This window comes from Nyctereutes procyonoides, unplaced genomic scaffold (genome assembly GCF_905146905.1).
Source record: "Nyctereutes procyonoides isolate TBG_1078 unplaced genomic scaffold, NYPRO_anot_genome, whole genome shotgun sequence".
Lineage (NCBI taxonomy): Eukaryota > Metazoa > Chordata > Mammalia > Carnivora > Canidae > Nyctereutes > Nyctereutes procyonoides.
In genome coordinates, this window is record NW_026575133.1 from 44,463,539 (window position 1) to 44,488,099 (window position 24,561).

The 24,561-nt window shown below is 40.1% G+C and overlaps 1 protein-coding gene across 3 annotated transcripts in view; it reads left to right on the plus strand.

Annotated features, from left to right (window-relative positions):
- Positions 1-24,561, plus strand: part of SPHKAP (SPHK1 interactor, AKAP domain containing) — a 170,764-nt gene that overhangs the window by 133,879 nt on the left and 12,324 nt on the right. For 2 of the 3 annotated variants that reach the window (XM_055300413.1, XM_055300414.1), the window contains exons 6-9: positions 5,215-5,470; positions 6,741-10,500; positions 22,329-22,514; positions 24,346-24,432. In XM_055300413.1, coding sequence (XP_055156388.1) covers positions 5,215-5,470; positions 6,741-10,500; positions 22,329-22,514; positions 24,346-24,432 — 4,289 coding nt within the window. The remainder of the gene's footprint in view (positions 1-5,214; positions 5,471-6,740; positions 10,501-22,328; positions 22,515-24,345; positions 24,433-24,561) is intronic. The other variant, XM_055300415.1, reaches the window with a different exon arrangement.

The window sequence follows — 24,561 nt, forward strand, 5'->3', positions numbered from 1 at the left end:
AACAAGCCACTTGGCACCTTTGTGCCAGGAAATTACAACACCGAAGATTTTCAGTAGTCCAGATGACAAGTGACCTCGCTTCTCTCAACTATAATTTCCTATTCTGTAAAATGGATATTTAAAAAAAAATATCTTTTCTTCATTCTCAGAGACTAGTCATAGTGATTTAATAAAATAATATGAAGGCACCTTGAAAAGGACTATTCAAATGCAAAGTGGTGTGTTTTCTTTCCATGTCCAAAAAACTGAAGGAAGGTAAAGTAGAAGGAAAATGTTATTTAGAGCAAAATAAGGCATGCCTGGGTGGCTCAGTTCGTTCAGTTCTGACTCTTGATTTCGGCTCAGGCGAAGATCTCCCAGGGTCGTGGGATCAAGCCCCATATGGGGCTCTGAGCTGGGCATGAAGCCTGTTTAAGATTCTTTCTCTCTCCCTCTCCATCTTTCCCTCCCCCCTTTCGTCCCAAATAAATAGATGATAGAGCAAAATAAGACACCAGGGTAGACTACTGGGCACACCAAGAATAAGCATCCATTTACAAACTGGCTAGGCTCATCCGGCGAAGAGAAGTACAAGGATATTGTCACAAGGATAATGTATGAAGAGAGTGCTCCTTCTGCCTCCTGATGAGTTTCATTATCTATGAACAGTTTTCTCTTTATTTATTCATGCCTTCATCTTTCCAACTCAGCAAATGACCCTACTGCTTTTTTTATATTGCTACATTATTTTGCAGTTAAATTGTACGACTCGGAAAAAATGTAAGGAAATGATCGTAATGTACCTCTGTCGTTCCTGTGTAAATATTGTAAATATGGTAAACCTTTGTTGAATGAATGAATATACTATATACTATAAGTCTAGCATTTTTCTTCATGCTGAGGATACAGTAGTAAATAAGTTGGACATCTTGCTTTTAGAGAGCAACTTACTTAGTCTAGCATTCTCTTTGACCTTATTTCTTATGGATATTATTAAATATATATGAACACATGCACAACTATCCATACATATGTGTCTCAAAAGACTAATGAATAGTGGGGTGCCTGGGTGGCTCAGTTGGTTAAGTGTCCCACCCTTGATTTCAGCTCAGGTCATGATCTCTCAGTGTTTTGAAATGGAGCCCTGTGTCCAGCTCCATTCCGAGCATGGAGCTGCTTAGGATTCACTCTCTCTCCCTCTCCTTCTATCTCTCCCCCCTCACATGCTCTCTCTCTCTCTAAAAAGAGAAACGAATGCATACATACCAGTGAACATCAAGTGAGAAGTTGGCATAACAGTTATGTTTTCCTTCTCCAAACAATTCTTAGTAGAGCCTTAGTATAAGATTTTAAAATATCTTAAGAAAAATCATCATGAGGACAGCCAATGGCCAAGTAAAATACTAAGTGAAAAATACAAGTAAAATCAATTATTTTTCTTTCTTTTTTTTCTGTTACCAATCCCTTTTCATTTTATTTATTTATTTATTTATTTATTTATTTATTTATTTAATTTATTTTTTATTGGTGTTCATTTTGTCAACATACAGAATAACACCCAGTGCTCATCCGGTCAAGTGCCCACCTCAATGCCCGCCACCCAGTCACCCCCACCCCCTGCCCACCTCCCCTTCCACCACCCCTAGTTCGTTTCCCAGAGTTAGGAGTTCTGTCTCCCTTTCTGATATTTCCCACTCATTTTTTCTCCTTTCCCCTTTATTCCCTTTCACTATTTTTTATTTATTATATGAATGAGACCATATAATGTTTGTCCTTCTCCGATTGTCTTATTTCACTCAGCATAATACCCTCCAGTTCCATCCACGTCGAAGCAAATGGTGGGTATTTGTCGTTTCTAATGGCTGAGTAATATTATTCCATTGTGCATCGAAAGATAAATGGATAAAGAAGATGTGGTTTATGTATTCAATTATTTTTCTACAGAAGAAAATTTTTTCTGAGAGGCTTATTATGTACAATAATAAGATCTACACCTATGTCTGTCCTTTCTTTGAGGAGAACACGTAATTTTATTGGGCATGCGTGAGTTCGAGGAGGTTCAAGTGCAAACCATCCTTTTCAAATTGCACATCCTTGGTTGATATTGGAGTTTTGCTGATTAGACCAGGAAGCCATGGAGAGAATTGGAAAGGACACAGGAATTGGAGCCCGATGGGCCTGGATTTCACTGCTGGCTCTTGCATTTTATATTTGTGTAGCCTCCAAAGGAGCCTTTCTGTGCCTCATTTCTCCTCTAGAAGATAGTAATGGCTTCCCCAACTTCATAGAAATAATGTTTGCATTAAAGGTAATAAGATATTCAAAGCACCTAATAGACTACAATAAAATTATATAATAATACCTACCATTATTTTACAGGCTGTATTGTTTGGCCTTCATTTACCTAAGACTCCTAGGATGCTTATTTACTTTCAAGAACATTGTTCAGAAAATATATTTTCTCTCTGTGAATGCAATAACCATGGAACATTGCACATTTAACACAGTCCCTTCTCTAAGTTTATTTTGAGGTATTACTTAACTGTTCATGTTGATTTGTTAATATCTCTTTTGAATCCTGCCACAATATATAAAACCCTAGGTCATATATATTTAATCTGAATGATATGAAATGGCCAATATGCATCCATTTTTACCTATAAATATGGTGCCTTCATTATTTTTATTCATGCCTGATCCACTGGTAGTATACTGTGCCCCACCTCCCAGTCCCCACCCCCCATCTTTTTTTTTTAAAGATCTTATTTATTTATTAATGAGAGACGCAGAGAGAGAGAGGCAGAGGCACAGGCAGAGGGAGGAACAGGCTCTATGCAGGGAGCCCGATGTGGGACTCGATGCTGGGTCTCCAGGATCATGCCCTGGGCCGAAGGCGGCACTAAACCCCTGAGCCACCTGGGCTGCCCCCCACCCCCCATCTTATTCATGTTTGTACCTCCCAGCATACCTTGCATAAAATAGACACCCAGAAAGTATCTTGTAAATTTCAAGTAAGTGTATTATGTCTAAATTCAGTGGAAATAAAATTAATCAAGCCAGCTACTGTTACTCTACAGCAGTAGTTCCTCATTATTGTGGGAGATCTCAGAACCTTTGTGGTTTTCATTAAAAAGCTGTAAAATCGGGGGCAGCCCAGGTGGCTCAGCAGTTTAGCGTCCCCTTCAGCCCAGGACGTGATCCTGGGATCCCAGGATCGAGTCCCGCGTCCTGCTTCCTGCGTGGAGCCTACTTCTCCCTCTGCCTGTGTCTTTGCCTCTCTCTGTGTGTCTCTCATGAATAAATGAATAAAATATTTATTTTAAAAAAGCTATAAAATCAGCACTTCTCAAATATTAATTCCTGTGGAATCACAAAGAGATTTTTCTTGAAAATTCAGATTCTGATTCAGTAGATATGAGATGGATCCTGAGATTATCCATTTCTAACAAGCCGCCAGGTGATGCCAAGGCTGCTAGTCTACAACCACACTTTGAAAAGCGGGGTTATAAACCCCCTTCCTCGACCTAATTACCTAAGCATGTAGATGAATTCTGTTTCTGAGCCCCCTGGACCCCTTGGAAAATGATTGGACTTTTCATTTTATAATCACCAGTCCTGGAATTGCTCTAATTATAATATTCAACTAAAAAGATTAATAAATGGTATTTATGGAACAAAAAGATATACTGCTTTCAGAAATACAATATGGATGTGGACATGTATGTATTTCTGTGCATTACACATACCCCTTACACACACATATATTCAAACTCAAGGATTCCAAAATGTAAGTTAAGTAGGATTAGACCCAATTAACTCTAATTGCAGATAAGCATAGGATTTAAATAATCCTTTTTATAAACTAAATGTTTAGATATAAACTATTTCCCCCAAACATTTCAAATTCCACTTGGATGTAAATGTGTTTAGCTTTCTCCTCCCCACTAGCTCTTGTTTCCAGTCAAATAATTTTCTGTTAAAACTTACTACAAATCAGTGTATTGTTCCTTTTATAAAAATAAAAATCTCGAGATGCACAAGATATGTTTACTCGTAATAGGTGCACGAGCAATCGAAACTTTTATTGCTTTCTAATGGACAACAATATGAATAGAGAAAATGTGTAGTGGAGAACAGGGAGATGGTCTGTAAACTCTAGAACAGAACAGAATTAACAGGTCTCACAGGGACAACATCTAACAATTTGAGCCTTTGTATCACTGCTTTCCTATATGCTGATCTTCTAGAGATAATTAGTGCTCTTCCAGTGGATTTCTTTATATCTCATTGTGTCTGCTTCTTCGGATGAGCATTAGAAATTCCAACTCTAGTTAATAGAAACACTGAAATACTGGCAGAGGTTTTACTTAACATCACCAAGGCAGAAAAAGATATTGGTCTGAGAATCCCTAAGAAACCAGGGCTCTGTTTCATCAAGAAGCACGCCCCAGACAGCTTTAAGGTTCCCCTCGGCTTAACTCGACTTTAGGCTTCATTCTGACTCTAGGCACTAACTGCCCTTTCCTTAGAACATTTACTTTAGAAAACATCCTTATGAATTATTTCTCTGCCCCTTTGAGATGTAAATCACTTTAAAGGCCTCATGACAGTTTTAGAGCCTGGGAGCATCTTTTTCAAAGACCTAAGAGCCATCTCTGAAATAAGATCATCAAAGAAGATGGTGTCCCTTCCTTTGTGGAAGGATGGGAGATGGAGATCTGCTTCAGGAGGAGCCAGAGCAAAACTACCTCCTGCCATGCGGATGCAAAAACATTTACTTTTCCTTTGGCTAGAACCAATTAGCAAGCACAGATGACCCACAGCCCTCTGACACCAGCCCCTAAAAGCCCTAGTGCCTTCTATTTCTGTGGAGCTGTGGTCCAACTCACTTCTGGGGCCCCTCTTTCCTATTTTAAGAACTCTGATGAAGGTCTTCCTTAACTTGTTTAACTTTGCCCACTGCCACTTTTGCTTTGACAGGAGACCCCAGAAATATGTGATACAACTGGCCTAGTTTCCCCTAAGTCAGACTTTCTCCTAGGTACCGTGTGCCTGAATATCAGTTGAATTTTTTTTCAAGCAATTCATCAATCTAAGCCCAGAAGATATTCCAAATATTTTAAATGTCCCCTACTCCTTATAACAAGGAAGACTGGTGGAAGAAGAAAGGTCAGAAGTGATGATTTTTTTTTATTCTGTATTTCAATAAATGCCTTCTTTTCTCTCGACATTCAGTGTCCTTGGCTGCCAGATATCTGCTTGGTCCAGTGTGCGAGAGGGAACAGGGCAAACAGTACCAATTGCATCATCTTTGAGATCAACAAATTTTTGATTGGTCTGGAACTGGTGCAGGAGCGGCAGCTCCACCTGGAAACAAACGTCCTGAAAGTGGAGGATGACACAAACTGTTCCCTGTCTTCAATCGAGGAGGACTTTCTCACCGCCTCTGAGCACTTGGAGGAGGAAAGTGAGGTGGAAGATTTGAGGAACGGTGAGAACTGCCCCATAAAACAAATGTGCATCCTGAAATTAGTCACCCTATGAAAATGAGTGAGATTTCAGCCACGTCCGTTTGGCTGACGCATCAGAATCTTCACCTACTGAGTTTCTAGTGAGGCCACTGACTCATGCGCTTAGATCAAATGGTTGGATGGCTCCATTTTCCTAAAGATGCCTTAGGGATGCTGATGGACATCCTCCTGCCTGCCAAGAGCCTAAGACTATCGTAGGGAGGGAAGTTATCTTCCCTGAGACTACCACAAAGCCACCTATTAGTTGAAGTCAACTTAAACTGGCCTGAATCCTAGCACTGCCTCTTTGAGACTGTGAAGCCTGGGTCAGTTCCTAGTCCTTCTGAGCCCCAGTTCCCTTATCCATTATTTGGGAGTAGAATAGTGTCTCTAGCACTGTTACATTTATTATATTCAGCTATGTCTATGATATTTACCTGGTTATGGTAAAGGCAGAAGGAAATAACCCAGGAGAGTACTTAGCACTTAGCACTTATTCACAGCTTTGGTTTACTGATCCATAGAGCTCAGTGAACAATGTGTTCGTCCTCCCCACTCCTAGCCAAAGACAAAGGGATACAGCAGATGCTGTTGGCACTACCTGAGACAAGTCCTACCCAAACTTCAGAGCAAGTGTTTGCGACAAGGCTTACTATGGAGTTGGCTTTAAACATCCTTCCTCCTTCTGTATGCTCTGGGAAGCTCTTAGATATAACTGTCTGGGTTACTTCTCCCGTGGAGAAAGGTGATAGGGGCACCTGGGTGGCTCAGTTGGTTAAGCATGTGTCTTCAGCTCAGGTCATGATCTCGGGAGCCTGGGGATGGAGCCTCTGCATTGGGCTCCCTGCTCTGTGGGCAGTCTGCTCCTCCCTCTCTTTCAGCCCCTGCCCCACTCTCGCTCATGCTCTCTCGAGCTCTCTGCTCTCTCTCTCAAATAAATAAATAAAAATCTTTCAAAAAAAATAAAGAAAGATGAACAGCACTCAGTTCTCCAGGGTTTTCTCCTCCCACTCTAGTACTAACATCTTTATTCCACATTGAAAGCTATTTTGGAGTGGGGTTCCATAATGAAACGCAAAAGCCTTTTCAGATCCATTTGTCTCAAAGGAATGTTCTAAATGCTATTTTTTTTGCAGGGGGAGGAGGGAAATCTGATGCTTTAAAGCATTTTTAGAAAGTAATTATTATTTTACACTCATGAGATCCTGCTATCCAAAAAGTAATAGTGGGCCCTCGTTTTGTCTTCACTAGGTTATGAAAACATAAGTGTCTCAGCTAATGTTTTGGAAAATAAAAAAACAAAGGAAGCCACTCAGGAAGAATGGAATTACAACAAGGAAAAGTTACTTCATGCTTTGGAAGACAAATATATCGGCAAATATCATCCGACGTTGGTGAAAGCAGAAGGATCTCTGGAAAAAGTAGAAGACACCACTTTGCAGAGCCTTGGCACATCAGCTGAGCCATTGGGACAGAAAGGTGAAGCTGTGTGCACTGAGAGGCCAGCCCCAAATTATTATTATTCGGAAAATGTTAAAGGTCACGTGGAAAAATCTCAGGCACCACGTACTCCCGGGGATGCTTATTTCTCCAGGATAGTTAAGAACAGTGGGCCTCCTGTATATGAGCATGACAACAGCTTACACCCAGGGGACCATGAAGATGACACAAACCCCCTTCCTCCCAAACAAGATGGAGAAGCCACAACTGGCGAGTATGCTACAAATTTAGCAGAATCTGTGCTGCAAGATGCATTTATTCGGTTGTCCCAGTGTCAGCCTACACCTCCCCAGGAATCGGCAGTCAGTGTTTCTGTCGGAAGTGCTGTGCTACCCAGTGGCTGTTCCACAAAAGGTATGGTGATCCCTCGGTCATGGAATGAGCTCCCCAAAATTGTCATTGTTCAGAGTCCAGATGGCAGTGATGTCGCCCCAGAGGCAGCCATCACCTCATGGTCTGACATGGAAGTCTCTGTTGAAACCTCAGGTGTCTTCTCTGGAGAGAACTCCAGCAGACACCCTCAGAGTGCTCTAGAAGTTGCCTTGGCCTGTGCGGCCACTGTAATTGGAACCATTTCCAGTCCACAGGCCACAGAAAGGCTCAAAATGGAGCAAGAATCTTTGGTTTCAACGCATCCACTGGGAGGCAGTGAACCACTGCAAACTCAAATATCCCAAGTACTCAAGGAGCCTTCCATCAGCGAATACTCCTTTCCATCTGCTTTGTGTGGCATGACTCAGGTGGCGAGTGCCATTGCTGTTTGTGGCCTGGGTGAAACAGGAGAGGCCAAGGCTCCCAGTGGCCTCTCGGGTACAGCTGAGGCCTGTGCAGTAGTTCCCACACCTTGCAGTCTGGCGACAGGGAGGAGCATGGAGCTGGGAAATGAGGCCATTGCACGAGCATTGCTCAAGGAGGCCGCTCTGCTTTTAACAAGGCCAGAACCTTGCAGCAGCGTAGGAGACCTCATGGAATCAATGAGCGAGAGAATCATTGAGGCTGCTTCTAAGCCTCAGACCTTGTGCTCAGAAAACGTCCTCAGGAATGAAGTAGCACAGACCCTGTCCAGTGTTATTCTGAAGCATTCCATTGATGAAGCTCGCCACAAGAGCAAAATAATTGATCCCAACGATACTAGGCATTCTCCAGAGACTCTTGACACCTTGATGGAAAGTACAAATCAACTGCTCTTCAGTGTGCTTTGCTTCACATTCAAGAAGATGAGCCATTTTGTACAGCTTGGCGAGTGCCCCACCGTCCTTGCTAATGAGACCAGCAACTGGAAGGAACCAGAATTAGGCTACTGGCCGCCTGACCAGGCTGCCTGTCAAGCATGGGCCAAAGCCACTGAATATTCCAGCAGCCATCCTCTTAGCAGTCCACGCAAAACTAGTCTTGTTATCAATGATCTCGGGGATGAAGTTCATCTCAAGCCAGATAGCAAGGGCCCGGCGAAGCCAGGCCTCTTCAAGAACCCCATGCTGCAGTCTGAACTGCCCTGTAGTCCCAGAGTGCCTGACTCTTCGGCTGCTAAAACAGCCCCCAAAGAAATATACCTAAAAAGAGCAGCGGGAGAAGATCCAGGCAACCCTCATCCTGCGCGAAGGCGCAATGAGAAGGAGTACAGAAGCCCTGCAGAAGGAGAAGGGGCGCCGGCGGGGGCCCAGGGCGGCAGAGGCCCCCAGGATGCAGAGGACAGCGCAGGTGCCAACACCCAGGAGAAATCTAACCGTGCGTCGCCCCTGAACAGTGAAGGTCAAGTGAACCTGTCTTGGTTAGGGAATGATGCGCTGCTTCCTGTCCAACCCGTGCCGCAGGCAACACGTGCAGAACTCTACTGCATCACAGACTTTGCGGAAGAATTAGCCGAGATGATTGTCTCCATGGCAACCGAAATCGCAGCAATCTGCCTTGACAACTCAAATGGAAAACAACCCTGGTTTTGTGCATGGAAGAGAGGGAATGAGTTTCTGGTTACCCCCAACGTATCCTGCCGGTCCCTGAAGAGGAAGAAGGAAAGCCAGCCCGGCGGGGCCACCGTGCGGAAGCACAAGCCACCCCGGCTCAGCGAGATCAAGAGGAAAACGGACGAGCACCCGGAGCTTAAGGAGAAGCTGATGAACAGGGTCGTGGACGAGTCGATGAACCTCGAGGACGTCCCAGATTCTGTCAATATTTTTGCAAACGAAGTGGCCGCCAAGATCATGAACCTAACGGACTTCTCCATGGTAGACGGTGTCTGGCAAGCCCAGAGCCATCCCCGCACCCGGTTACTCAGCGGAGACAGGTGGAGCCGACTGAAGGCCTCCAGCTGTGAAAGCATTCCAGAGGAGGACTCCAGCGCCAGGGCTTATGTAAATAGCCTGGGTTTCATGAGTACCCTAAGTCAGCCAGTGAGCAGGGCCAGCTCTGTCTCCAAGCAGTCCAGCTGTGAGAGCATCACTGAGGAGTTTTCCAGGTTCATGGTGAACCAGATGGAAAATGAAGGAAGAGGGTTTGAGTTACTGCTGGATTACTATGCGGGCAAGAATGCCACCAGCATCCTGAACTCAGCCATGCACCAGGCCTGCCATAAAAATGACCACCTCAGTGTGAGGCCGAGCTGTCCCTCGAAGCAGTCCAGCACCGAGAGCATAACCGAGGAGTTTTATAGGTACATGCTGAGGGACATTGAAAGAGAGAGCAGGGACAGCGCCTCCTCCAGACGAAGCAGCCAGGATTGGACAGTTGGCTTACTGTCACCCTCTCTGCGATCCCCATTGTGTTACAGACAGTCATCTGTGCCCGATAGCCGATCCCTGGGTGCCAGGCTGACGGTGAACCCACCCATCAAAGCCAACTCTTTAGATGGCTTCGCTCAAAACAGCCAGCAAGATTTCCTAAGTGTACATCCAGTCAGTAGCACTTCCTCCTCGGGTCTCTGCAAATCTGACTCTTGCTTGTATCGCAGAGGCGGAACTGACCAGATCACCAACATGTTAATTCATGAGACCTGGGCAAACTCCATCAAGGCCCTCATGCAGAAGAACAAAATTCTAGTGGACGATGCCGAGGCAGCCGATGCTGAGCCCGTTTCTGGTGGCTCTCCCATGCAAGTGGAGAAATGTGCAAACAGATCGGCTTTGAGCAGAGTGCAAGGTGGGCCAGTTCTTCTTGTTCAGGAGTCTGCTGATACCCCCAGGAAAAACTCCATTACCGACAGCAAACATCCCCCAGTATCATCTAAGAGCAAAGCTGCTCCTCTTACAAACCACAACAGTTTAGATTCTAAGAAAGAATCTTCTTCGTGCCATGGACCTGTGCCTGTCAGCCACACCAAGCGGTCACTTTGCTCAAGGGAAGTGCCTTTAATTCAGATTGAAACAGATCAGAGAGAAGAGTGTGTTGGAGAACCTGAACATTCCCCTTCCAAAAGCAGCCCCCTGGAGGAAGCAGAGGAGCATTTGAAAGATGAAAAAGTCCCAGAGGTGGCGAGGGGTGGAGACACTGCTGAGAGTACCTGCCAAAGTCCTAGGTGAGTGAATGACCTCTTAGACCAGATAGCGCATGGGACTGGAGTTTGCATCTTAATTAGTATTTATTCTAAATCCTGGGGACTTTATTGATGCCAAAATTGAAATCCTGAGACAGTAAATGACCTCCCTGGGTTAATAGGCACTTATAATAGAAAGTTGAAAGTGATTTTTTTTAAACTCCTAAAATAAATTGAGTTCATCCTATATAAGAGAGAAAATAAAGTTTCATTTTCCCTGTGAAAATTAATATCCCACGCTGTGTTACCTTTTAAAATTCAGCCATGAAAATTTTCAAGCAAAAAGGAAAATCAAATCAACTTACCCACTTGAAAAAAAGCTAAATATAAATCAATTTTAATGTTGGAATCTGACATTATTTTGCTATCATTTTTCTCTATCACCCCTCCTTTCAAGTTTTTCTGTTTTGTTTTGTCCTAAAGATCTTTGCGAGGACACCATGTCCCATAAATGCTGGACCTTTAGGTACATGGTAGAATCATAGCAGTGTTGCAAAGAAAAATTAGAATTTTGGTATCTCAGTAGTTCCTTTCCAGAAAATTGCAATGTAAGTGACAATGCATTTTGAATTTGAGACAAAGGAATTATTTCTTCCCAGGTACTTATGGAAGAGTTAATCCTTTTACAACTCCTCTTTTCTGTAGAAAATTCATAATATCCTTGAATATTAGACTATTGTATCATTTAAAAATTATTATTGAAGTTTAGTTGACATATCTTATTAGTTTCAAGGTACAATACAGTGATTCAACTGTTCTATACATTACACGGTGCTCACAAATGTAGTCACCATCTGTCACCATACAACATTATATTATTGACTATAATCCCTATGCTGTACTTTTCATCTCCATGACTTACTTATTTTATACAATTGCCTCTTTTTTAAACATTTGTCACCTCTACTTAAATAAGATAGAAAAAAAAAACAGAAATGAAGCTACTAGCCTTGGAAAACATAAGTTGGAGAAATAACCTGTTTTGTCTTTTCAGGGACATATGCCTATTGTACAAAGAGCCTGTTATTTTTAAGTGTTTAGGTGCAACAGACAAGTTGAACACAGCCTTCATCAAATTTCAGCTGCTCTAGAAAATCCCTAATACTTTCCCACCCCATCAGGGAAGCAGAAGGGTGCTCCCTATCATTATACAGCATCGTTACAACGTGTGGATGGTGGTGGGCAAGGTGCACCTGAATATTTCCTTCTTAGCCACTTAGTGCTGAGAGCTTACCAACTGAATTAAGTCCTGGGAGAATTCAAGGGGAAGAAAAACATGAAAACTTACAAGCAAAAGAACAAAATTAAGCAAAATGAAATACAGGCCAACCTGACCAAACAATACTTACAAAGTCTTGTAAGAGTATCATACCTCACTTTAGTATGCACCACCTCCAGGAAGTATGGAGAATTACAAGTTTTTAAAAGTGATCAAAGAGTTGAAGAAACAAAATAACCAAGTGTAATTCTTTAGAATTACCTTAACATGAGATATATGAAAATGGAAAAGTTTTATTTTAGATTCCAGGTGTCTGACTTAGAATCTTCTTCAATGTCATCATAAATCAGCTGCGATTTTTAGCTGAAGAAAGTTACCTAGTTAGGGAGCACTTATGAAACTAGTAGTTCAACAAGATTCATGGCTGCAGCAGGTTCAAATCAAATAATGATTGCCACTGAAGTGAAATAACATTCATTGTACAATTTTGAGTAAAATATCACTGATCTTATGCTTAAATCCCAGATACAAACTGAGAATTTCCCAAAACTTGGGGAAATATGCATGAATAAAGCTTCCCACTGATTTAGATTTATATTCCATATAACAACCCAAGGGCATATTCTCTCAACTCATGATATGGACTTCTGATTTGGTTTTCCAACAACCAAAGAAAAAAGAATGTAGAATCATCAACCTTAGAAATTCAAGAGCTGAATCTGCTTCCAGAACATAAGGACTTTGAATGTATTTTCCTTTGTGGAGCAATATAAAGAGTTGTTATAGAACATGAACTCCACTAACTAACCCTGAGCAAGTTCCCTAATCTCTCAATGTTAGTTTACTCACCTCGGTGCCTACCCCATTAGAAGCAACTCAATAAACATTTACTTTATGGTTGTTGTTGTTGTTGTTCAGGGTTAGGGTATATGATTGCCTTTATTCCAAGATATTTTTTTTTCCAAAGAGAATCCTGTTATGAACTGTGTGAAAATTTTGTTAAAATAGGATTACTAAGATTTACAAGGGGGAAATTAGTTATATTTAGGTCACATTTTCTAAGCTCAGGGTTGTTATTAGGGGATTTGATATGTCAAAATACAGGACTCAGTTCCCTGTGAAAGAATTCCTATCTACTTAACACACAGATGGAAGGAGGTAACACAGATACTCTTGATTCTGTTTGATCATGGGGAGATGTCATGTCCTGAGGATATTTTTGGGCTACTCTCTGAAGGACATTTTCATAATTCTGCTAAAAACTTCACAAAAGCCCAACATACTGAAATAAAAATCACTTTCTTACTTTTTTTTATTTGATAAAAGAGTAACAATTTCAGAATTTATTTGAAAGCCACACCCAGATGGGTAATGGATAACACCCTGAATAATCCCTCAGTTGTAAAGAAGGAAAATGATTGAGGACAGCCCAATTCTTGATTTCTGATAAAATAGTATCCTATTGGTGGGCAGCAATGCGTTCTTAACTCAGCTGCCCTCTCTGAAATTATTGAAGAGTGATTATATAACTTGTTGATAATTTGAAGTCACGAGGTATAAACACCCAGATGAGAATTCTAAGCATTCACATGTTGCCCTCATTGGCATAATCTAGTTTTTTAGAAATACATTTATGTTGTGTTTTTATTACTTTTTGCTTCAAGAAAACAATTATTCATCCAACAAATATTTGCATGTCCGTTCTGTGCTATAGACTGTCCTTGGGGCTAAAAACACAATCGAAAATAGAGATTTTGTACCTGCTGTCATAACTCCTACACACTCAGTGGGAGAGACAGACAGTAAGCATGGAAAAACCCTTTGGGAAAAGATAATTACAGTGTGTTATGAGAGAAAAATAAAAAGAATAATATAAAGAATAACTGATTGGGGAATGTGGTTACTTAAGATAGAATGTGGGCATTTGGATGAGACCTAGGGGAAGGTTGTGTAAAAAATTGAAGTGGAAGATATGCATTTGCATTTTAAGCAGTACTGGTGGTCTGGCTAGCCTAAAAAAAACCTCCTCCCTCCACAGGCCACCTAGAAATCCCAGATTAAATATAGTAAATATTCTTTTGAATACAGGGCTGACCTTAACAGTATTAATAAATAATGATGATGAAAATCTCAGAGGCAGAAAAATGAGAGGATATAGAAACAAAAGTACTAGGCTAAAGCTAAATCTGTGCTTGCTCTTGAGGCCTTGCCAGTCTCCCTAACCTACAAGCTCATTTTCTAAAAGCTAGTGAAAACCAGGAAATAAGACTGGGTCCATGAACGGTGAAGACTTAGAAATGGTACCAATCTCCATACCCTAAAGAATTACATCCTCAGAAAAAGTACAAACTTAGTAAAAAGTTTCACTCATCATCAAAGGAGTTGACAAGAAAATGTATCTTTGGGGGTTAGGGCTCTAGGTAGAAGGGGGTAAGTCCCCTAAAAATTTATAACCACAGCTTCCCTAATGCATATGTGAGGGTCCAATTTACCACATAGATGGTCCAGAAAACCCCAAAGCAAGATAAACAAAAAGAAAACCACACCAAAGCACATCATAATCAAATTATTAGAAACCAAAACCAAAGAAGTAATCCTAAAAGCAACTTACATACAGAGGAACATAAATAAAAACTTCAGGTTTCTCAAAAAAAAAAAAATGAAAGCTAAAAGATGAGGAATGACCTCTTTCCTGTAGTGAAGGAAAAAATTGCCAACTTAGTATTCTTCACTTAGCCAAAAAATAAAGGCTACCCATGGATAAGAAGACTCAATATTGTCAAGATGTCAGTTCTTCCTACCTTGATTTATAAATTCAGTGCAATCCCATTTAAAGCCCCAGCTTGTTATTTTGTGGATATCAATAAAATAAGCCCAAAGTTTATACAGAGAGACAAAATACCCAGAATAGCCAAGACAATATTAAAGAAGAAGAACAAAGGCTGCCACTACCTGTTTTAAGACTTAGTACAAAGCTACAGTAATCAAGACAGTGTAGCATTGGGAAAAGAATGAACAAATGGATCAGTGGATCAGAACAGAAATCCTAGAAATAGATCTACACAAATATAGTCAACTGATATTTGGCAAAGAATCAAAGGCAGTGCAGTGGAAAAATGATAGTCTTTTCAAGAAATACTGATGCAGCAACTTGATATTCACATGCCAAAAAAAAATTAATCTAGAAACAAAACTTTTCAAAACAATTCAAAATGAATTTTATATCTAAATATAAAATTTAATAAAACTGTAAAACATGACATACAAGAACATTCAGGTGACCATGACTTTTTAGATAGAATGTCAAAGACCTGATTCATGAGAAAAATAATGGACAAACTGGACTTCATTAAAATTAAAAACTGTTGCTCTCTGGAAGACACTTGTCAAGAGGACCATAAGATAACCTGAAGCCTGGGATAAAATATTCCCAAAGACATATCTGATAAAGGACTGTTATCCAAAATATACAAAGAACACTTAATACTCAATAATAAGAAAACAGCCTGATTTTAGAAGTGGGCAAAAGGCTTCAACAGATACCTCACGAAGAAGATATACAGAAGGCAAATAAGCATGTGAAGAGCTGCTGAATATCATGTTATTAGGAAATTTCAAATTAAAACAATGAAGAAATGCCACTACACACCTATTAGAAAGGCCAAAACCAAAAAAATGGGCAACACAAAATGCTGAAGATATGGAACAACAAGAATTCATATTTATTGCTGGTAGAAAAGCAAAGATGGCACAACTGCTTTGAAATATAGTTTGGCATCTTGTTACAAAAATAAAGATACACTTGCCATATGATCCAACAGTCATGCCCCTTGGTGTTTATCAAAATGAGTAGAAAATTTATGTCTACACAAAACACCTGCACACAAGATTTTATAGCACCTTTATTCATAATTCCACAAATACCTAAGCATGTGAGTAAACAGAAAACACTTTTTGTACTTTTAAAATTTCTTTAAAAGATAATTATTTAAAACAAAAAAAAATGTTTTATGACATACACAGAACTAAAATATACGTTGGCTATGATACAAAGGATGTGAGATAGAAATGGAAGTATACTGTTGTAAAAATCTTCTATTCATTGTAGCTTTGTGTAATGTAATCTGAAGCTTTGTATAATGTATCACTTGGGTGATAAAATGGGTGCAAACGATGAACCTTGGAGTAACTACTAAAAATCTAAAACAAAGAGCTATGCTAAGAAACTAATAGTGGAGATAAAATGGAATGCTAAAAACTGTTCAATTAATCTGGAGAAATGCAGGAAAAGAGGAGAACAGTAACAAAGACCAGATGAGATTCAGAGAAAAAAACTATTAAGATGATATATTTAAACACAATCCTTTTGATAACTGCACTAATTCTTAATGATCTAAATACTTCAGTTAAAAGACAGAGATTGTCATACTATTAAAGCAAACTCCTACTGTAAAGGATTTATGAGAAATGTGCTTCAAATATAAAGATATACATAGGTAAAAAGTAAAAGAATGGAAAAAGAAATATCAAAAGAAATATGGAGTAGCTATATTAATATCAGACTGAGTAGACTTCTTGAGGACAAGGAATTTCATCAAGGATAAAGAGGGATATTTTATGATAGAGGGCAAGATTTATCAAGAAAGCAGTTATTGTAAATATGTAGTCACCTAAATAACAAAAATGCAAACTCTGTGAAATGAAATCTGCTACAGCTGGAACTGGAAGGTGAAATACACAAATCCACAATCAGAGTTGAAAATTTCACATTCTATCAGTAACTGGTAAAAAAGTAGACAGAAAGTCAATAAGAACATACAAGACTTGAGCAATCTTCTCAATCAAGTTCACCTGATTAACAGTTATTAAACACTCCACCAACAGTAGCAGAATATGCATTTTTTCAAATATACTTAAAATATTAACCAGGGTAGGTTATGAGGCCATAAAATAAGTGTTAATAAATTGAAAATAACAACCTAGAATATTATGGAGTATGTTCTCTGATCACAGTAAAATTAAAATCAATAACAAAAAAATCTAGGAAATCTCTCCAAATATTTGGAAATTAAAAACACACTTCTAAATTATTCATCAGTCAAAGAATAAATCACAAGGGAAATTAGAATAAACTTTAAAGTAAATGGAAATGAAAACACAATATATCAAAATTTGCAGAATTACTTTTTTTAAAAAAAAGAAGAATTTTGTCTAACAACAGTGATCTGAACTTCCACCTTAGGAAACCAAGAAAAGATGGTCAAATTAAATCCAAGGTAATATAAGGAAAGAAATAATAAAAATAAGAGCAAAGACCAACAATTAACAAATAGACAAGAATAGAGAAAATTCAATGAGATCAAAAGGTTTTTTAAAAGATTGGTGAAAAAGACATGTTTATGCATTTAAAATTAAAATATTTAAAATGTGTATGTTTAACAAAAATAAATTCAAAATGGATGAAACACCTAAATGTGAGACAGAAACCATCAACATCCTAGAGGGTCTGAGAACACAGGTAGAAATCTCTTTGACCTCAGCAACAGCAACTTCCTACTAGACATGTTTTCAGAGACAAGGGAAACAAAAGCAAAAATGAACCATTGGGACCTCACGAAGATAAAAACTTCTGCACAGCAAAGGAAACAATCAACAAAGCTCAAAGGCAGCCTATAGAATGGGAGAAGATATTTACAAATTACATATCTGATAAAGTGTTGGTATATGAAATCTACAAAGAACCTATCAAATTCAACACCTCCCCCCAAAAAAACAAGTAATCCAGTTAAGAAATGGGCAGGAGGCAAGAATAGACACTGTCCCAAAGAAGGCACACAGATGGCTAACAGATCCATGAAAAGGTGCTCAACATCACTCATCATCGGGGAAATACAAATCAAATCCATGATGAGATATCACCTCACACCTGTCAGAATGGCTAAAATTAACAACATAAGAAACAACAGGTGAGGATGCAGAGAAAGGGGAACCCTCTCGCACTGTTGATGGGAATGCAAACTGGTGTAGTCACTCTGGAGAATGTATGGAGGTTCTTCAAAACATTAAAAATAGAACTACACTATGATCCAGCAATTGCCCCCCTAGGTACTTAGCCAAAGGATACACAAATACAGAATCAACGGGTACATGCAGCCCGACATTTATAACAACATTATCAACAATAGCCAAATGGAGAGAGTCAAAATATCCATCAACTGGTGAATGGATAAAGATGTGGTTTATATGTATATATATACAATGTATATATATATATACATACAGTGGAACATTACTCAGCCATCAGAAAGAATGAAATCTTGCCATTTGCAATGATGTAAATGGAACAAGAGGGTATTATGGTAAGTGAAATAAGTTGTCAGAGAAAGACAAATACCATACAGTTTCATTCATAAGTTCAATTTAAGAAACAAAACAGGTGAATATTTGAGAACAGGGCGGGGGAAGGAGAGAGGGAAACAATAGGAGACTCTAAAAACAGAGAACAAATTGTTGATGGAGGGTGGGAAGATGGGAGAGGGGCTTACATGGGTGCTCGGGATTAAAGGGGCCACTTGTTGCAATGAGCACTGAGTGTTGTATGTAAGTGATGAATCACTGAATTCTACTCCAGAAACCAATATTGCACTGTATGTTAGCAAACTAAAATTTAAGTTTAAAGAATGTGTATGTGTGTCATTATTTCCCCTTAATGAACTTCATATAGCTAAACAACTGGATGACCCATTGCAAAGAAGGTTTTTAACTGTACTTCTATATTTTTTTTATTATTGCTGTCTACCTATGGCAAATGATTTCCATTTTCCATTTACAGTGATGACTCAAAATTTCTTTTTAAAATAAACATTTAGGCTACCTTAACTGATTTTTACAATTTTTATTACTGATATAATACAAGGGGAATGCAGGTGTGGCAAAAATCATGACAGCAGTCTGCTAGTAAATTAAGGTAGGGGAACATTAGGCTAGATGATTTCTGAAGTCCCTGCTAACTCAGAAATTCTACAATTGATTTGATGGCATATCAAAAATGGTCCTCTAAAGCTCTGCATGTGAACTATGAAATCAGAAGTGGAAAAAGGCCATCTACATAAATCTGCATAACACATCTGTGCATTATTCATAAATAAATGAGCAAAGCTATACATTTATCTCAAAAGAAAATGAAAACCAGTGTTTTAGATAATCATTACTCATTTTGAGTTCCCAGTTATGTGACACAGAATCTGAGATTTACTGTAAATAGAGCATGAAATTAGATAAAATAAAATATGCTGACAGACTCATTTTTAACCCGAATGTTCCATGTCAATCACTGAGATTTAACTTCTGCTTTAGTGAGAAATATCCTGGAATGAATTTTTCTAGGAGTGTAAGGTCCTAATCTAGTAAAAAAATTAGTCCAGGAGATTTCTTCTTCTAAAAACAAATGGTTTTAGAAGCCTCCCTTTTGTGCTCTGAACTTGGCTTATTTATCTCTTTTTTAGGAGTATGTGTATTGTTTCCAGTTATCTTCAATAAACTTTTCTTTCATTTGAATTTAACTAAATTCACCTAATGTCTTTTTGGTTGCAACTCATTTTCTCCCTGCTCGACCTGGAAAAATCTCAACATTTTAGAAAGGAAAATCAGGTTACTAAGAACCTTTTCTTCATCAAGCTTTAGTAGCACAGCATACTAGAAACAGCCACCCCTTAATAACTGTACCTGTCCGGAATGCTGTGGGAAGGAGTCTTTGGGCAAGGATTCCAAAGCTTTTGTGAAATTTTCTGGGTAACCAGTTCACATATCAAAGGAGATTTGTCATCATACCCCAAAATTTGTACATTTGAAACTCTACTTTCTGTATTAGAACTCATTTAAAATTTTTTTCAAGGATAACCATTTTTGGATAAAGGATAATGGTACTAATCCTAATCCTAAAACTGAAGAGAATTACTAGACTTTTCTGCAGCCAATGTACTACTTTGAATGAATGAGACCGAGTGCCTTGGGTTGCATCTCCGGGAACAGACTTTTAGAGGAAGAGTTTCAGGCAGATAATCTGGTAGGGAGTGCTCTCTAGACATATGTGTGCATACATCTGTAAGGAAGTAGGAAAGGCAAGATTGTATGGAGAGAAGGTGCCCCCAACTTTGTTTGCAACTGAGGCCTCAGCAATCCTACAGGAGCCCCTGAAGAGGGAATGGACTGTCAGGTTTGGTGCCAAGTAAGACAAGAACTGGCCTTTTGTCTTTGTCTCAGCTGGTTGTTGGGATGCTCAATGAGAGAGGATACAACCTGGGCCAGGCTATTCTCTGCCTGCTGGTAATTCCCAGTGTGCACTGGCAGCGGCCAATATTCTCTGCAGTCAGTGTGCAATGGCCAAGAAAAGCATTCTAGTATCCACTACATCAGACTATTGCATTTTTCGTTGTCACCCGAGAGATACACTCTTGCTCCTTGCTCGCAGTTATTAATGTCCTTTTCTCTTATACTATTAATTTTTGATGACCCTGTCGGTAGTATCAGGAGAAAGGCTGTGTGAATATGTTCACATTTCTGTACATTTGGCTTTCTGAACAGAGTATTGGCACCTGGTTCGAAGGATGATTGAATGCTAACCCTAAAGATACTTTTAGAGAGATACAGAGATTTACATTTCTGGAGCTATTTGTTAACAATCCAAGTGAAGTAGAGACCATTCCCTCCCCCTGCAGAGAACATTTGGATTTGTTTTAAGTGATCTATCTCTGCCTCTCTTCCTCCCTCCCTCTCTCTCTTTCTCTCTCTCTCTCCACCAGCCTGTCTCTCTGCTTTCTCTCTCTCCCTGGTGAAGAAAAGGGCAAATGTGTCAGCAGCAGCTCCTCCTACATGAGCTCTAAGATTCATAACTTTGAGGTTTCCCTTCTATGTTGCAAACCTCACTACATGATTCTCCAGCATTTGTTTTGTTTTTAGATTCCACATAAAAGTAAAATCATATGGTATTTATCTTTCTCTGTTTGACTTATTTCACTTAACGTCATACCCCTCAGTTCCACCCATGTTGTCACAATTAGCAGGATTGCAGTGTTTTTAATGGCTGAATAATATTCCATTGTATATATTTATTATATATTCTTTATCCACTCATCTACTGATAGACATTTAGATTGTTTCCATATCTTGGCTATTGTTAATAGTGCTGCAATAAACTTAGGCACACATATGTCCTTTCAAATTAGTGTGTTCAGTTTTGGGACATAAATTCCTAGAAATGGAATTTCTGGATCATATGATTGAAAGAAGAGAAGTAGCTGGGGTTCAACTATTAGGAGGCCAATACAATATAGTCCAGCCAAACAGTTAATGGAGTAATGCCCACGAGTCTCAAAACTTGAGGTCTAATGTCTGGTACCAACTCTTGTTGCAACCTTGGACAAATCATTTAACCTCACTGGGCTCCTGCACCCTAATCTACAGGAAATCTAGGAGGTTCCTTCCAAATCTAAATTTGAGCAATTTAGAAAGACCTAAATTAATATAATTTCATGAGCAGAGAGACAAAAGTCAATGGAAATAAAAAGCACAGGAAGAGGATGGGAGGGCAATTAGAATTTGTTTAAGATATGTTGATTTCAAAATGTTAATGAGAGAGATTAAATAAATTCAGAAGACCAGCTGAAAAGAGAGCCCCAGAAGCAGGAAGAGGAACCCTGGCTGGAGTTCAGATTTAGAAGCTGTTTTCATAGGCAGGAAGGTAGATGAAATTGTTAGGGACAGACTGGAAAGGAGGGCAGTGAGCCCATCAGAGCTGGCGATGGTGGCACTGAGACAACTTAGGGAACCAGGCTCTAGGCAAGGCATGACCAGAGAGTCAGAAAGTCCTGGGAGACCAGGGAGCAAAACAAAGGCTGCAAGGAGAAAAGCATGTCAGATCAAGGGTTAAATGATTTGGAGAGCGACTTGACCTAAAAAACACACTCATCCAGGAAGGCAGTGCTGATATATATCAGAGGTTTCGAAGGGAGATGTAGTCTAAAAGGGTAGCCACAAATGCAAAATGTGGTCAGAGCCATTTATAGGCAGTATGGCTTGGTAACCTCCAGAACCCTGAGTTGAGTGTTTTTCTGAGGTGAGTGTTTTTCTTCCAGCATGGTCCACATGCCACTTGCATTAAAATTAACCTGGAGTGGTTGTTTAAAATGCAGGTTTCCTGGTCTCCCTGCAGAACCAATGACTCATAATCTCTGGAGAGGATGCGCTGGGTGTCTTCATTAGAAATGCTACTTCCCCTCCTTTATTCTTATGTATGCAGCCCAGGGTGCTTCAACATGTTTTTGAAATGAATGGTGGGAGTCAGTAGAAAGACAAAATGAAGATATGGGGAAACTGATGGATTAGCAATCTTAAAAAGGCAAAAATGGGGTTAGGGCACTAGGAGAAGAGGTAGCCTGAAAGAAGGATGCCACCGGCCTCCAAGGCTATCCTGTTCACTGTGGCAAAGACTTAGGTTCAACAGAGTAGCTAACAAGGTCCTCCCCCCTCCCCTGCCCCATGAAAAGTTCTGCTTGGGCCTCCACTCTTGGTAATGATATCTTGCTACCTACAGTGACAATCTTGATGCCAGCGATGTACCAGGGGCTGAAGTCTCGGCGGAAGGCAGAGCCCCCGATGAGTTCCACAACCTTTCCGGCAGCAGTGGGGAGAGCACAGACAGCTGGTCCCAGCTCGCCAATGAGGAGGACAATCCAGATGACACAAGTAGTTTTCTGCAGCTCAGTGAGCGATCCATGAGGTACCTGATCTTTCCTTGACTTTCCAGGGAAACAGGTCTCAACACAGATTCTAAAAATACTTTCTAAACGGTTCTCTGTACAGGGTCCCTAAGAGAGTAAAAAGAGCCCTCAGTTCCTGCTAGGTTAAGGTCCTTGCCTGCTGTGATTTGTGCAAGGGGTTTCTTACTATCCAGTTGTGATTTTACTTACCTTGGCCAAGGTTAAGAGTCAGCTGTAGTCCTTTCTCTGTAAGCCCCAGCTAGTGTGTTCGATAACAACTGGGGATTTTTAAAGAGCTGCTGTTACACCTGGTGTGTTTGATACTTTCTCTCTGGTTCATTTGTATTTCAGATGCAACTCAGGCTGGGTTTACATGAGGCAAGTGTTTCCACATTGTGTTGTGTTGTTTGGCCTAATTGTTTCTCCCCTTTCTCTCCCCTGCCCTGTGTATTGTTCCGGGAAAGCAAGAGAGGAATTAACGAAAGATCAGATTTGGAATGACCCAAGCCCAACAAGAGACATAAACTAAACACGACCCCTCTGTGAGGTGGAAATGAAAAGGATCTCCACATTTCTAACCCAAGTCTCATTTGATACTGGGCAAAATCTGTAGACTTTCTAGAAGGGCCAGTGGGAGAATGGGATTCATATGTATCTGGTATAATAGCTCCTTGGCAGCCTTATATCTGGCAGTTCAGTCTGTTTAGACTTAGGAAAATTTCACAGTGTTAAATATTTTGTCTAAAATACCCAAAACTGGTGGGAAATTTTACAATATAAAGATAAAAAGCAAAGAGAATTTAAATCTCTAGACTTAGCAGAAGTTTATAGGGTTAATTGCCTTCAGTGCAATGTTCGAGTCATCAGATCTCAATCAGTGAATACATTCAGTGCCCCACAGGAAACCCAAAGCAGGAATTTGAAATTGAAGGAGTCCAGTTTGTTATTCATAGTACTCCCTAGGGAAGACTGTCCTATTGCACGACACACCAGCAATCACCCTTTGGAAATCTGACTTGGAAGAGATGTCACTGGGAAATAGTGGGAGTATGAGGAAACTCGATGGGTTTGCTGAAATTGGAGGCATTCCATCCTGCAAGTACAGACAGAGCCTAAAAATTGGCTCAAGTCTACTATGTTTCAGCAAATAAATTCCAAGCTAGTAACTAGACCATATGTTGATTGTGTAACCTATGAAAGTGATACATCAGCCCTCCTTCTCCGTGATACACAAGGTATCAGGTGCCGCTTCTCAAAGATTTTATGATGAAGGATCTGATAAAACTTTGGCACCACCAAATTTGTAAATTCTGCAGTCCTACAGGAAAATAATGTGCCAGGTGCATATTCTATGGAATGTCCCTCAGAAAAATCCCTTGAATGGCAGAGGGAGAGCATGTGTCTACTGGTCTCTGTCAGAAGTCAAGAAGTAGGCAGATGAGCATATTGGTATCTCCACCAGACAGCATTCTCAGCATTCTCTTAGTTGCCGTGGGTGGGTATACCAAGGAGTCTCTTGCTGCTGACAGAAACATCCTCACTCTAGTTATAATGAGGAAGACAAAAGTCATGCTGACTGTCACCCACTAGGTATGACACCAGTGCACAAATTCAAAAACAGTGATGATGATGATAATGATGATGATGATGATGATTGGCTTGAGCCAAAAATGTCTTTTATTGTGTCTTCCTCTAATTTGTCCAGCAATAAATATTAATTTAGGACGCCCCCAACAATATTCTTCTGGGGACCAAAAGAAGGACCTCTTAGAAAGAATGATGGAACATCAGTGTTGGCAGTGTGGCCAGGTGGTGCGACGGGCATTAATATGTAAACTTTTGCTTTGTCAGCAATGGCAACAGTAGTGCCACTAGCAGTCTTGGCACTATGGACCTGGACATTTATCAGGAAAGCATGCCATCTTCTCCCATGATTAAGTAAGTAGCCACTGAGATGCAGTGATTGTGAGACCACTACTCTAATTCCATCTGGCAATCCATTCTGATCATTCAGATTGTGCCCAACCACCGAATCATCGTGTCTATACTGCCGTGGTTCCATGTCAC